The sequence below is a fragment of the Thunnus albacares genome, chromosome 11 (assembly GCF_914725855.1).
Source record: "Thunnus albacares chromosome 11, fThuAlb1.1, whole genome shotgun sequence".
In the NCBI taxonomy this organism is placed as follows: Eukaryota; Metazoa; Chordata; class Actinopteri; order Scombriformes; family Scombridae; genus Thunnus; species Thunnus albacares.
In genome coordinates, this window is record NC_058116.1 from 30,730,022 (window position 1) to 30,742,950 (window position 12,929).

Genomic DNA, 12,929 nt, shown 5'->3' on the forward strand with positions numbered 1-12,929 from the left:
TGCATCGGTATTCATACTTCTATTTATATTCTGCTTTTTTGTACACACACAGTTTATATCACGTTAATATGCAAAGCACACAGTCCACCTCTACTGAACAGATTACTGTCCCTCTATATTACACTGTTATGTTTGTGTTTATGTTTATTGTTTAATGTTCATGTTTATTGCTTTTTCTGTTGACCTCTGGACCACATTGAGTTCCTTGTACTTGCTACTTTCTTTATATTTCTGTTGGTCTTTTGTGCTTTCTGTTTATTAAACAGCAAAGTTTCCTTTTCTCTTCTTTTCCAGTTTTAAATCTCTTCATTATTGATCAAACAGTGATTCATCACCGCCAATAAAAGCAACTTAAAGCAGAATAAAAATCCCACATAACTGTCTGGAAATGTCTGCGAGTCAGGAAACATTATTTCTCTGTTGGGAAAGTGAAGACGACCAAGAAACACAGAGCCAAAGACTGGAACAGTCAGTTAATGTGAGGCAGATGTAGGACCGTTATCCTCGTAACACAGTGAGTCATATCAGCTCATATTCAAAGCAGATCCTCCCGTAACGACCTTTCAACAGTATTCCCATATCTACTGTTTCACGCCGCACCATGACGTCAGGGCAGACCAGTATCACGCCAAAGCTTGTAACACACCTGCTGATCCACTAGAGGACACCGAATCAGGGTCATGTTTGTTCCTCGCCTTGGCGTGAAAAGGACACACGTGTACGACTCTCAAAAAGCCTGTAAAGTGTTTCAGTTCAGATGACGTCTATATATGGTGACAGATTTCCTCATTCAGAGGTGGCGGGTTGGTTGGATGGATAGATCCTAACTTGCAAAAAGTGGACTTAGTGGATGTTACTTATGGATGTATGATAAGAGCTGGATAGGGCGCTGCTGCTCTGCCTTGCGGCCAGGTTCCCCCGGTGGTCACTTGCGGTATTGCAGCGGCCCAAAAAGCTCATAGACCACCATTATAAAAGAGACGCCTGTAAAACTGTTGACAGGACACCTCGAACTGCAAACAACATCAATTATGACTCTTTATATAATGAACTTTTGATCCATGGAGGTTTTATATTTGTAAAACTTCCCTCAAGCCGAGAAAAGTGATTTTAAAATCCGTGACGTCATCACAATGTAAAGTCTACGGGCTGAATGGGAACTGGTGGGCGGGGCCAGCGGGGGAAACACTGCTGCGCATATTCAGTGGGCCGCACAATGCGGAAGCAAACCCGGAAGCTAGAAACTTTTTTTGCCAGGCGAGCAAATCCTACAGGACTGAATGGGCGCCATTTTTAGTCCTTTATCCAGCTCTTATAATACATCCATGGTCTTACTGCAGGAGACCGCTGTTCGCTTCCCGCCTCCAACCGCAAGTTGGGAAAATTTAAAAAAAAACATAACTACTATTGTCGCGGTGTTCACTGTTGCCATGACGATGAAGGTTGCCTAACTTTAAGGAAGTAGCAACTTCTATCTTGGAACCCGTCGGCCATCTGTATGATGATGATTTAGCTTCCGGGAACATCGGCCGATATTTCAGGGATTCCGGTGTAACGAGTGGATATCAGATAATGGATATCTGAGCCAAGACTTCCTCTTCTGTGCGCCGGTCGTTGTTTACAGTCCAATTAGCAACTTGAGATGGTCCAGACGCCATTTTGGCTGATCTCTATACACAGATATATAATAATAGCTAATAAAAAGCTAAGTTGACATCAGACGATAGCCGATGCGTTCCGACTCTTTTGCTCTTCACTGTTTACCTGCATGCAACCAAAGCTGCTCAAACGTGATTGGTCAATACGACTTGGACTACAAACGGAAACCAGGAGACTTCCGGTGCTGAAATCTTAAAGCGATAATTTTAACAGAAACCTTCATCTTTCCCTAAACCCAACCAGACCTCAACCACAGCGCTGTGACATCATAAATCCGTCGCCCCCTGCTGGTTCTGTGTATAATTTTCCCGCCTAGCTGAGGTGAAACGTGACACTGACGTGGTGGACCGGCGGGTGTATTACATGCTTTGGCCTGATACCGGGTCGGTCAGGACCAGGACGGGGTCTCACCGTTCAGGAAGGGCTGCACCTTGGTGATCGGCATGCTCGGACTGGGTGCAGCCGGACGTTGAGGTTCTTCAGGTTTGGCGGGATCGTTCTCTGATTGGGGGTCAGCGGCGGCGAAGCTGCCCAGCGGGCTGACGTTCAGCGTGGTGGGGGTCTCGACAGTGGGGAGGTCTTCCTCCGTCACTGAGACCACCTCTATCCTGGAGGGGTCCGGCTGCTCAGCTTCTGCTTGAAGTTCCTACAACAGGGTTAAAGAATGACTCAGTGTTTCCAGAGAGAAGATGAGACTTGTTGAATGAGTAAGTTGGAGCAGCTGGCGGCCGTCTGTTTCCTGGACTAAAGATCACGAGTTTGATCACCAGCTGATTAAAACTGATGGATGGACACGAATCAACAGAAACACACAGCTGAAGATTAACATCAACATGTTGTTGAATGTGCACTTCAATGTGATAAACAGAGAATAAACCCCAGTTTAAAGGCTTTTTGGGGAGTTTTTCTTATCTGATCTGAGAGTCTGAAGATAAAAGGTAAATAATAAAATATAAAATAAAATAAAAGGTGTCAAACGTTGAATTTATGATTTGTGATATTAAACTGTAACAATAAAAATGACTCGACATGATGTTTTGTGTCTCATCAAATTAGCAAAAACCAGAAAACAGTTGTGACCAGTTAGTAACATGTTGTTTACACAAAACCGTGAGAACCAGAGTCCCGTTATCATCATCATCATCATCATTATCATTATCGTTTAGGGCTCCAACTGATGATAATTATTGTTTAATCTGACTTCTTTTTTCCTTCATTATTTTTGTTTAAAAAACGAATGAACTAAGAAACCACACACACACAAAGAGAAACCTAAAATTAGGCAGGAAAAATAAAGTCTTATATCTATATGTATAAATGTATAAATGTATATATGTACATAAGTATATATGTATATATGTATAAATGTATATAAGTATATATGTATATATGTATAAATGTATTTATGTATATATGTATTTATGTATATATGTATAAATGTATATATGTATAAATGTATATAAGTATATATGTATAAATGTATATATGTATAAATGTATATAAGTATATATGTATATATGTATAAATGTATATATGTATAAATGTATATATGTATAAATGTATAAATGTATATATGTATATATGTATAAATGTATATATGTATAAATGTATATATGTATAAATGTATATATGTATATAAGTATATATGTATAAATGTATAAATGTATATAAGTATATATGTATATATGTATATAAGTATATATGTATAAATGTATATATGTATAAATGTATATAAGTATATATGTATATATGTATAAATGTATAAATGTATATATGTATATAAGTATATATGTATATATGTATAAATGTATATAAGTATATATGTATATATGTATAAATGTATAAATGTATATAAGTATATATGTATATATGTATAAATGTATAAATGTATATATGTATATAAGTATATATGTATATATGTATAAATGTATATAAGTATATATGTATATATGTATAAATGTATAAATGTATATAAGTATATATGTATATATGTATAAATGTATAAATGTATATAAGTATATATGTATATATGTATAAATGTATAAATGTATATATGTATATCAAATGATCAGCAGCATAAATCAGACACTGTTCACACCAGCAGCTGTTAACACACATGTCAGAGTCACATTTTAAAATGAATGTTAAACATTTTGGGATGTAACTTAAAAGTTCATCAAGCTAATGTAAGATTGTAGGAGAAGTAATCAGATTTCCAATTAATTCTGACTGTTTTATGATTAATCAATAATTAGTTTATCAGATAAAATGTCCTCAAGCAGACGTCTTCAGTCGTCTTGTTTTGTCCGTCCAACAGTCCAAACACTCAATCAATTATCAATGATATAAACTAAACATTTCCTGTCCATTAAATCATTGTCTCAGCAATAATGTCATTGATTATGTATTGATCACTTACTGGCGGGGCGGTGGATGTTCCAGCAGCAGCAGAGTTGGCAGCAGGATCTGCAGAGAGATGAGAAACAGCAGGATGAGTGTAGACGACACTGATGGAGGAGAAAGATGGAAGAGAAGGCAGAAAGATGAGGAAGATGAAGAGAGAAGATGTTCCTGGATGAAGTCACGTCCAACGTACTGATCTCAACGACGGTCTTCGTCATGGTGCCATTGTCCAAAGCCAGCTGTGCTTTGTCTAAGACCACATCCCCCCTTCAGTCCCTGTTCCCCTCTTCTTGTTTCTTTTTGTTCTCCTCTCTGTCTTGATGCTGCCCTCCTGCTGCGTCTGCACTTTGGTACAAAGGGACACCTGAGCAGGTGAGTGCTGCCACTCGCAGTGGGGATCGGGTGACCCTGCACCTCCCACTCTGTGGGTAGGATTACATACTCGTGTGTCCCCAAAGTGTCCGGGGACGAGGTACAGAGAGGAGGGGGGGGGGCTGCTGGTCACAGAGGATTCACTGTCCAGCTGCTTTCACAAGAATTTATAAAATCAAACGTGTTATTAAGGGACAGGTGTGTCTTAAACCAGCAGTCAGGTGTCCATAGGAACAGTAATGTAATCATTCCTCTGGAAGTGATGGAGGCCAAAATCCACAGTGTGTCCACACAGTCATTTAAAAGTCTGTGTGAAGCTTCTATTCAGCTTCATCAGTCTGAGTTAGTCATATCAAGTGGATATCTGACACATTTACAGTCTTTTTAGCATCAAATTCCCTCTTTGTGTTTCCTCGGACAGTGTTTCCCTGTTGAGCTGCAGGTGGAAGTATAGTAACAAAAAGAGGGACTTTGGCACTAAAAAGACTGTAACGTTGAAAGATATCTACTTGATTTGACTCATTTGGACGCTGAAGCTTCATATTAGCTTCAGATCAACTTTAAATACATTTTTTGTACAGAAGGAGGACTGTGGGTTTAATCCTCAGAGTCTACAGTCATGTCTGCTGCTCTGTGAGGTTGTAAACAGGCAGAGCTAAATACCAACATTAGCATTTAGCAGGTTTAATATTTACTATGGCATGTTAGCATGCTAACATTTACTAATTAGCATTGCTGAGGATGATGAGAATGTCCAGTGGTGGAAGTACTCAGATCCTTTTACTTAAGTAAAAATACCAATACAACGATGTAGAAATACTCCATTACAAGTAAAAGTCCTGCATGAAAAATCCTCCTACAGTAAAAGTACATAAGTATTATGAGCTTGATGTAGTTAAAGTATTGCAGTAAAAGTACATAAGTATTATGAGCTTGATGTAGTTAAAGTATTACAGTAAAAGTACATAAGTATTATGAGCTTGATGTAGTTAAAGTATTGCAGTAAAAGTACATAAGTATTATGAGCTTGATGTAGTTAAAGTATTGCAGTAAAAGTACATAAGTATTATGAGCTTGATGTAGTTAAAGTATTGCAGTAAAAGTACATAAGTATTATGAGCTTGATGTAGTTAAAGTATTGCAGTAAAAGTAGTGGTTTGGTCCCTCTGACTGATATATTATTATATATGACATCATTAGATTATTAATAGTGAAGCATCAGTGTTAGAGCAGCATGTTACTGTTGTAGCTGCTGGAGGTGGAGCTAGTTTACACTACTTTATATACAGTTAGCTAGTTTAGTCCAGTGGTTCCCAACCTAGGGGTCGGGCCCCTCCAAAGGGTCAGCAGATAAATCTGAGGGGTGGTGAGATGATTAATGGGAGAGGAAAGAAGAAAAAACAAAGTTCTGATACACAAATCTGTTTTCAGTTTTTGGACTTTTTCTCTAATCTTTGATTTTTGCTGAAATATTGGATCATTTGAACATTTATTGAAATGAAAGCATGTGAGAAGTTTAGAGGGAAAAATCACTATTTGGTGGAGCTGTTAACAACTCATAGACATGTGAAATGTGACCCCGACTACACACTGCTTTTTGTAATGGAAATACTCAAGTAAAGTACCTTTAAAGTACCTCTAAATTATACTTCATTACAGTACTTGAGGAGCCTGATGTGAACCGTCTGGAGTCTCTAACAGTCTGAGGAGCTTCGTTTACTGATCCGAAGGAAACTAAAAACCTGGTCGACCTGATGATGGCGCTGGATGAAATGTCAGGGGATCATTTGAAGTTATTACGGTTCATCGTGAGGAGAACGCAGCTATAAATAACTCTGCTGTGGTCAAACCGGTTCAGATGAAACTCAAACTGTCTGCAAGGCGACATGCTGCACGACAAAGTGAGAAAATATGTTTCCAAATATATTTATGTCGTTCACAGCTGTGCCAAATTATTGGTCAGCTTGAATTATTAAAAAATAAATAAATACATTTTGTGGGATCCAGAAATATTTCTCACTGAAATACAACAATACTGTTATCAATAGAGTTCAACATCCCTCCACTGATGGTTCATATCAGCAATAATCAATCAATAATCAATAAATATGTTTTTCTTGATATTTGAGTTTCTGATTGAGTTTATTTTGTGGAGAGTTTCATTCTAATCAGCAAAAAAACTACTTCAACACAATAACATAATAAAAAAATAGATATTTTATTAAACACTGAATTATAAAACAAAAATAAATAAAACTACACAAACAAAATAAATAATAAAGTAACAAAAACTACAAATGTTTTTATAGTTTTTCTTGTTTACTGGCTCGTTCTGGATGAAGAGTTCATTCTAATTCATCTAATCATCCAAAAATATCTATAAAACACAAAAGATTCAAACCACAGATCAATATTCCACTAAATGTGAAAATGTTTTCAGTCCTTTTAGAGAATCTATTGGTCACTGAAAAGACTTTTTTTTTACCACTTTGAGGCAGCAGAACAAGTTGTAAACACAACACTGACATATTATCACCTAATAAAGTTCTTATAGCTGTTTGCTGTTTGCATCAACTGACGACATCATCATTCATCTGGAGTCGTGTTTCTGTCCACCTGGTGAATGTAAGTGTCTGTTTTTACTCTCTACCAACTCCTGAGGGAAATATCTGGCTCTTTAGCTGCTAAATGCTCCACTATGTTCAGCAGCTAGTCTACAGCTAACTGTGTCTGTTTGCTGTTTGTGGCTTTTTACAGTTTTTTCTCTGTAAACAGCTGCCTGCTGCAGACATTTATGTTGCAGAGAGTGAAGCTTTCTGGCTGGAAAACCCTAAAAATGAGCTTCAAGAGGCTCATTTTTAGACTCTGCTGAGTTGATGATAATTTTCTGTGGGTTTGTCACAACTGACACTTTTTTACATTCATTGGTCATATAAAAATATTGATTTGTGCAAGTTTAAAGAGAAAGAAAAATGACACAAGTTCAGTTTGGGACTACATGGAGGACAATAAGGTTGTGTGAAAAACTTGTTTGTGAAAAAGATTTGTTGTTTTTCTGTGTCGTTGTAAACTGAACATCTGAAGGTGCGATGAGGATTTTTCTCCCTATTTTGTTACATTGCGTAGACTAAATAATTAAAATAATTGTCAGATTAATCGATAATGATAATAACTGTTAGTTGCCGGCTTATGGATAATAATTTTACCTGTGTTACATGTAAATGAGAAGTATATCATGTATACTAGTTATCAACATGGACAAAAACACTATAAATACCATAGAAATAGAGTTTCTGTAAGTTCACACATCAGAGGTAATTTAAACACTTTAGATACAAACAATCCTCCAATCTACTCAACACATTCAATAAACTACAGATAAATAACTGTAGCTAATAAAGAAATAAATATTATGGCATATTTGCCATGTATGTGCAATTTGGAAAGAATAAACCTGCATTATTCTGTGTTTTAAACAACTTTTCTTCACATCAGCCAGCTGCTGTTGAATGGTAAACACTTAAAGGAGACATATTCTGCACATTACCAGCTCTATATTTATATTCTGGGGCTCTACTGGAATATCTTCGCATGATTTCCAGTTAAAAACTCCTTATTTATCTTCTACTGGTCCTTTATGCAGCCCCTCAGTTCAGCCTCTGTCTGAAACAGGCCGTTTTAACTCCTGTCTCTTTAAGACCCCGCCTCCTGATGAGCCCACTCTGCTCTGATTGGTCAGCTTTCAGGAAGCTTCCTCCGACTCCTCCTCCGAAACTATAGTAGCAGGATTTCACTTCTTTTTCTCCTTCTTTACAGGAAATGTCAACCTGAAATCAGATCTGAAATATGAGAGCGGACGACATGACACCTTAGCAACCACCTTAGCAACCACCTTAGCAACCAAGGCTACGGGACGGACGACTGTTTATGCGTGATGAGCCGACGTCAGCTTGTCAGCAAAGCAGAAAAAATGTAATAAGGATGATTATTGCATCTGTTCCACAGCAGAGCCATGAACTTGTAATAATACTGTAATGTGGTTTTATATTCAGTAGTTTGTTCTCCATGTTCTCAGGCCCAGACGCTGATCTCTGCTCTGCTCTTATTTCAGATGCAGCAGGAGAGACTTCACTTCCTCATTAGGATACAGGTCTGCAGAAGCTGTAAATCCTGAGGCAGGATCCTGATCACGGTGTCCTCCGGGGCAGGAAGTGGGTGCAGGACTGGTGGCGGCCCACGCTGTTGCCCTTCCTGACCTCTCCTTTGTGGGACAGAGCCAGATAGAGTCCCGGGTGAGTCAGAGAGGAGTAGGTGGTGTAGTGATTCTCCTCCAGGTTCTCCTTAAACAGGCAGTCGTCAGTAAACTTCTCCTGGAACAGACAGCGAGAGAATATCATCCAACTGTGTTTCTGTTCCATCATGCAGCTCTACAAACAGTGTTTAGACATAATTAATCTTTAAAGCAGACAGACACTAACGAGGTTTCCATCCAACTGTAGCACAAAATCTGCAAAAGAAAATGTAACGAATCCTTTTCATCCGCTGCTGTTATGTGACTGTGAGGAGATAAACAGCAGCTAATTCTCCATTAAAGATGCACTATGTAAGATTTGGCCAGACTTTTAGTTTAAACCATGTATTGTGTTGCAGAGATATCTGCTGAAGTTAGCATGCTAACCAGCTAGCCCCGGACCGTCCTGTCTCGTGACACCACTTTGTACCTCAATAGGCGACAGTGAGTCACTGCAGCGTCCAGTCTGCCTTCAGTCCAACATGACAGGAACAGGAAGTAGCGCCGCCCTGAGCCACCGGCAGTAATGGTGGAGATTTTGAGACGGGTTGGAAGCTGCTGATAATATGTCACTTTGTTAAGTTTTAATATTTTTTCATGTGAGAAAGTAACCATTTAGATTCCTAGTATGTGGTCAGTTTATCCAAATAACACCTGTTTGTAACTTTGCGCCGACGTGATCAGAGATGCAGCAGCAGCAGCTGAACTGATCTGTGCAGCTGTTTGAATATTTACTGCTGCCTCTAACGTCTCTGCAGCATTTTGATATCTTGATATCACAACATTGATTCACTGTCAACAGTAAACTTTACGCTATATTCAGTGAGTGATAATTCTCAAAATATCACAAACTTTTTTATTTTTTGTTTTTGTGGATAAAAAGCAAACGTAAACAGACTTAAATGATGACGTACATGAAGCATGAAGAGCTGAAAACATCAGATCTGTGTGGAGCGATGATGAGGAGACTGTAACCTTCCTCACATCAATACATGAAACAAGCAGAAATGTCATATTTCCATCATATTTTCCATCATCTGAGCTTTGACTGCTGCTAATGACGTCATCTAGTTGTGTTCTTCTGCAACGGTTTAAAGGTGCACTATGTAAGATTTGACCGCCTGCAGCTGGCTTAATGCCAATAAAGCAAAATTTGAATTTTGCACATAATACAGACTTTATGCTCGTCTCAAACTGTTCTCAAGCCTAACAAATAAACTACAGGTACTCATAGTCCTTCAGAATTAATGTTTTCTCATTACTCAACACCAGACACCCACTGATCATACTGTTAGGAAATAGCAGCATGGACGCCTGGCCAATCCTAGCGCTTCAATGCTACGCAGGGCGTCTTGCCAGGAAAAGCAGTGGGATCCATAATAACGCCGTACTATCCCCTCTGTCTGAAACAGGCTGTTTTAGCGCCCGTCTCTTTAAGGCCCGCCTCCTGATGAGCCCACTCTGTTCTGATTGGTCAGCTTCAGGAAGCTTCCTCCGGCTCCGGAGGCTACGTAAACAAACTATAGTAGCAGGATTTCACTTCTCATATACCTCTGTACATGAATCAGATCTGAATATGGGAGTGGACAACATGAACAACATATGGAAACACCTTAGCAACCACCTTAGCAACCAAAGCTATGGGATGAACAATCTGACGTCATCACGAGGAGGAAGTAGAGGCAACTTTGCAAACGAAGCATCCAGAGCAGGTTGCAGCCCTGACTTCTGACTCACAGGCAACATTTCTACATAAATTCACCTCAAGTTTTGTAACTTTGACCATGTTTAACATCTGACATCAGAACAGGATATAAATAACAAAACCACAAAAAACAGAATATGTCCCTTTGGATCCTGCTGTAATACCGGTGTGAGCTGTGCAGTCGGCTACGTACCGCTCCAGACGCCAGTCCTTCTGCGCTCATACAGAGGTACAAGCCACTCTTGACTCCTCTGATTCCTACGACTCCGTGTTTCATAGCGAAAACCTTCAGCCAACCTTAAAGAGACGGAGAAACGCAGGGTCAAATAACGCAGAAAGGACATAAAGGCCTGAATATATTCATGAGGTATAACGGACATGTGGCCAAATCTTCAGATAAAAACTGATTCTAAAAATATTGAAAACAAGTAAAACCTCAGAAGAAGACAACAAATCGATGTAAACAAAGCAGGTTGACGTGTGTCATGGTGTCGAGGTCATACATGTGGACTGAACTCACAGTACTCGGTGGGTTTGTGGACGCCTCCGATGGCGCCGCCAGGCAGAATCTGTAGATGGAAGCCAATCGAGACGCGACAGTAGAGCAGCTGCTGTTTGAGGCCTTCTCTGATTAGACGATCACTGGAACCTGCATCACAGAGACATGATTGGTTGTTTGCAGCAGTGGAAGAAGCATTCAGATACCTTTAACTGCAGTAAAAGTACCAATGCAGCAATACAGGTAAAATCCTACTACGGTTCCCAACCTAGGGGTCGCGCCCCTCCAAAGGGTCAAATCTGATTTCATCCTGGGAGTAAAACTTTTGATGCTCTTTTGATTATTTTCTTGCTTAATTCATGAACCTTTTTGTCTAAAAAATGTCAGAAAATAGAGAAAGATGTCTTCATTGATCTGGATTTTCTGAGTCCAGGTTGACATGTTCAAATGTTTTAATGTACAAACCCAAAAATATTCAGTTTACCATCATTTTGATACAGAAATGTCTAAAATTCTCACATTTGAGAAGCTTCAATCAGCAAATTTTTGGCATTTTTACTTTAAAAAAAATGACTGAAATGATCAATTTATCACCTTTTCCTTTCAGCAGCGAGTCCCTCATGTGCAGCTTCCAGAGGCCTCGGAGGTGAGTTCCCTGGTCCTCGGCTGAAACCGCCGGATCTACTTTCTTTGCTCCCACCGGCCAATCACACGCAGCTGAAAGCAGCAGCAGCAGCAGCAGCAGGACGCCGGGCAGCAGCGAGGAAACATTCATAGTGAAACACATCAGATATCTGACAGCAGAACAAACAGTGACGGTCAACAGTCATGTCCGCTGACGAAGGGTCACGCAGTCTTCCTCTTCTACTGAACTCTGAGCTCCGCTGAGACACCGTCCTGTCCTCTCTGCTCCCTCCTCCTCCTCCTCCTCCTCCTCCTTTTATCTCCTCCTCGCCTCTTTCTACTCTGAAGCTCTGACAGACGCAGGAACGCGGCGAGATACTCGACTGTTATCAGTCACGTATCAGGAATCCTTCCAACAACATGATGTTCTCTGAGTGCAGAGAGAAGCTCGTCGTGTTTCACACAAACATCTTAACCTGCTGTGACTGAACCTCTTCAGATTCTACTGTGATGAAGATGAAAGATGGAGAACGAGTGAAGTCAGATGATACTTTGGGGTTTGGTTATAGCCTGCAATCATAAATATGTTTTCAAGTTGCCCAATCAGACCTCTGACGGGCGAGAGACATGCAAACTGTCTGTTCAGTATCACTATCACTGATAGTGAGAGCAGGAAAACAAAAGCATAACACAAATATAGTTCAGGGATCTTGTGGAAGGTAACGTCAGCGGTGTCACGTTTTGGTTATTTAAAGGTTTACAGGAGGTTCTAGCCTAACAAACTATGTAGACACCTGAACTAGAGCTGCAACGCTGCAACAGTTTGATTATTAAATAACTGTTTTTGTAGGTTTTTTAAAACAAAAAAGCTAAAAATGTGCTGATCTAAGAAATTATAATGTGCGTTTTTCTCTCCTCTCTCTCAACTGTGATTCTGCTGCTCTAACAGCCTCCACTGACTCCTCACACGCTGGTCAGAACCTGGCTGCAGACCAGTCTACTTCCTCCTCATTAAACTGGGAAAACATTTCTTTATGGAGCTGCTTTGTGCACGGAGGCGTTGTCACGTTGAAACAGGAAAGGGTCACATACCTTCAGACGAACCCTGGATGTAGGTGGAAGTAGACGAGCTGCCGACGCCGCCGTGGAGCCTCACGAGTATATTTATAAAGAATTTCACTTTATTTACTCAAGTACTGAAGTACAGTTCTGAAGTACTTGTACTTTACTGGAGTATTTCCATGTGATGCTACTTTCTACATTTCAGAGGGAAATATTGTACTTTCTACTCCACTACATTTATTTGACAGCTTTAGTTACTTTTCAGATGAAGATTTGACACAATGGATAATATAACAAGATTTTAAAATACAACA

At 39.5% G+C, this 12,929-nt stretch overlaps 2 protein-coding genes across 4 annotated transcripts in view; both read right to left on the minus strand.

Moving 5' to 3' along the window:
* tmprss3a (transmembrane serine protease 3a) overlaps window positions 1–4,240 on the minus strand; it is a gene marked incomplete at its 5' end in the record, with an annotated part of 20,415 nt that extends 16,175 nt beyond the window's left edge. Inside the window, 2 exons of the mRNA XM_044366561.1 lie at window positions 2,071–2,305; window positions 4,079–4,240. Of these exons, the coding sequence (XP_044222496.1) occupies window positions 2,071–2,305; window positions 4,079–4,240 (397 nt within the window). The remainder of the gene's footprint in view (window positions 1–2,070; window positions 2,306–4,078) is intronic.
* The window catches only part of fgf9 (fibroblast growth factor 9), a 20,025-nt gene extending 7,225 nt beyond the window's left edge, over window positions 1–12,800 (minus strand). The window contains exons 1-4 of one of the 3 annotated variants that reach the window (XR_006406172.1): window positions 11,524–12,800; window positions 10,951–11,079; window positions 10,624–10,727; window positions 8,315–8,804 (exon numbers count right to left, since the gene is read on the minus strand). Coding sequence is in view for 1 of the 3 variants with exons in the window: in XM_044366908.1 (XP_044222843.1) it covers window positions 8,622–8,804; window positions 10,624–10,727; window positions 10,951–11,079; window positions 11,524–11,716 (609 nt within the window). In the remaining 2 variants the exon portion in view is untranslated. Of the gene's footprint in view, window positions 1–8,279; window positions 8,805–10,623; window positions 10,728–10,950; window positions 11,080–11,523 lie in introns of those variants that run through there. The other 2 variants (XR_006406173.1, XM_044366908.1) reach the window with 2 other exon arrangements.
* Between the last annotated feature and the right edge of the window lie 129 nt (window positions 12,801–12,929).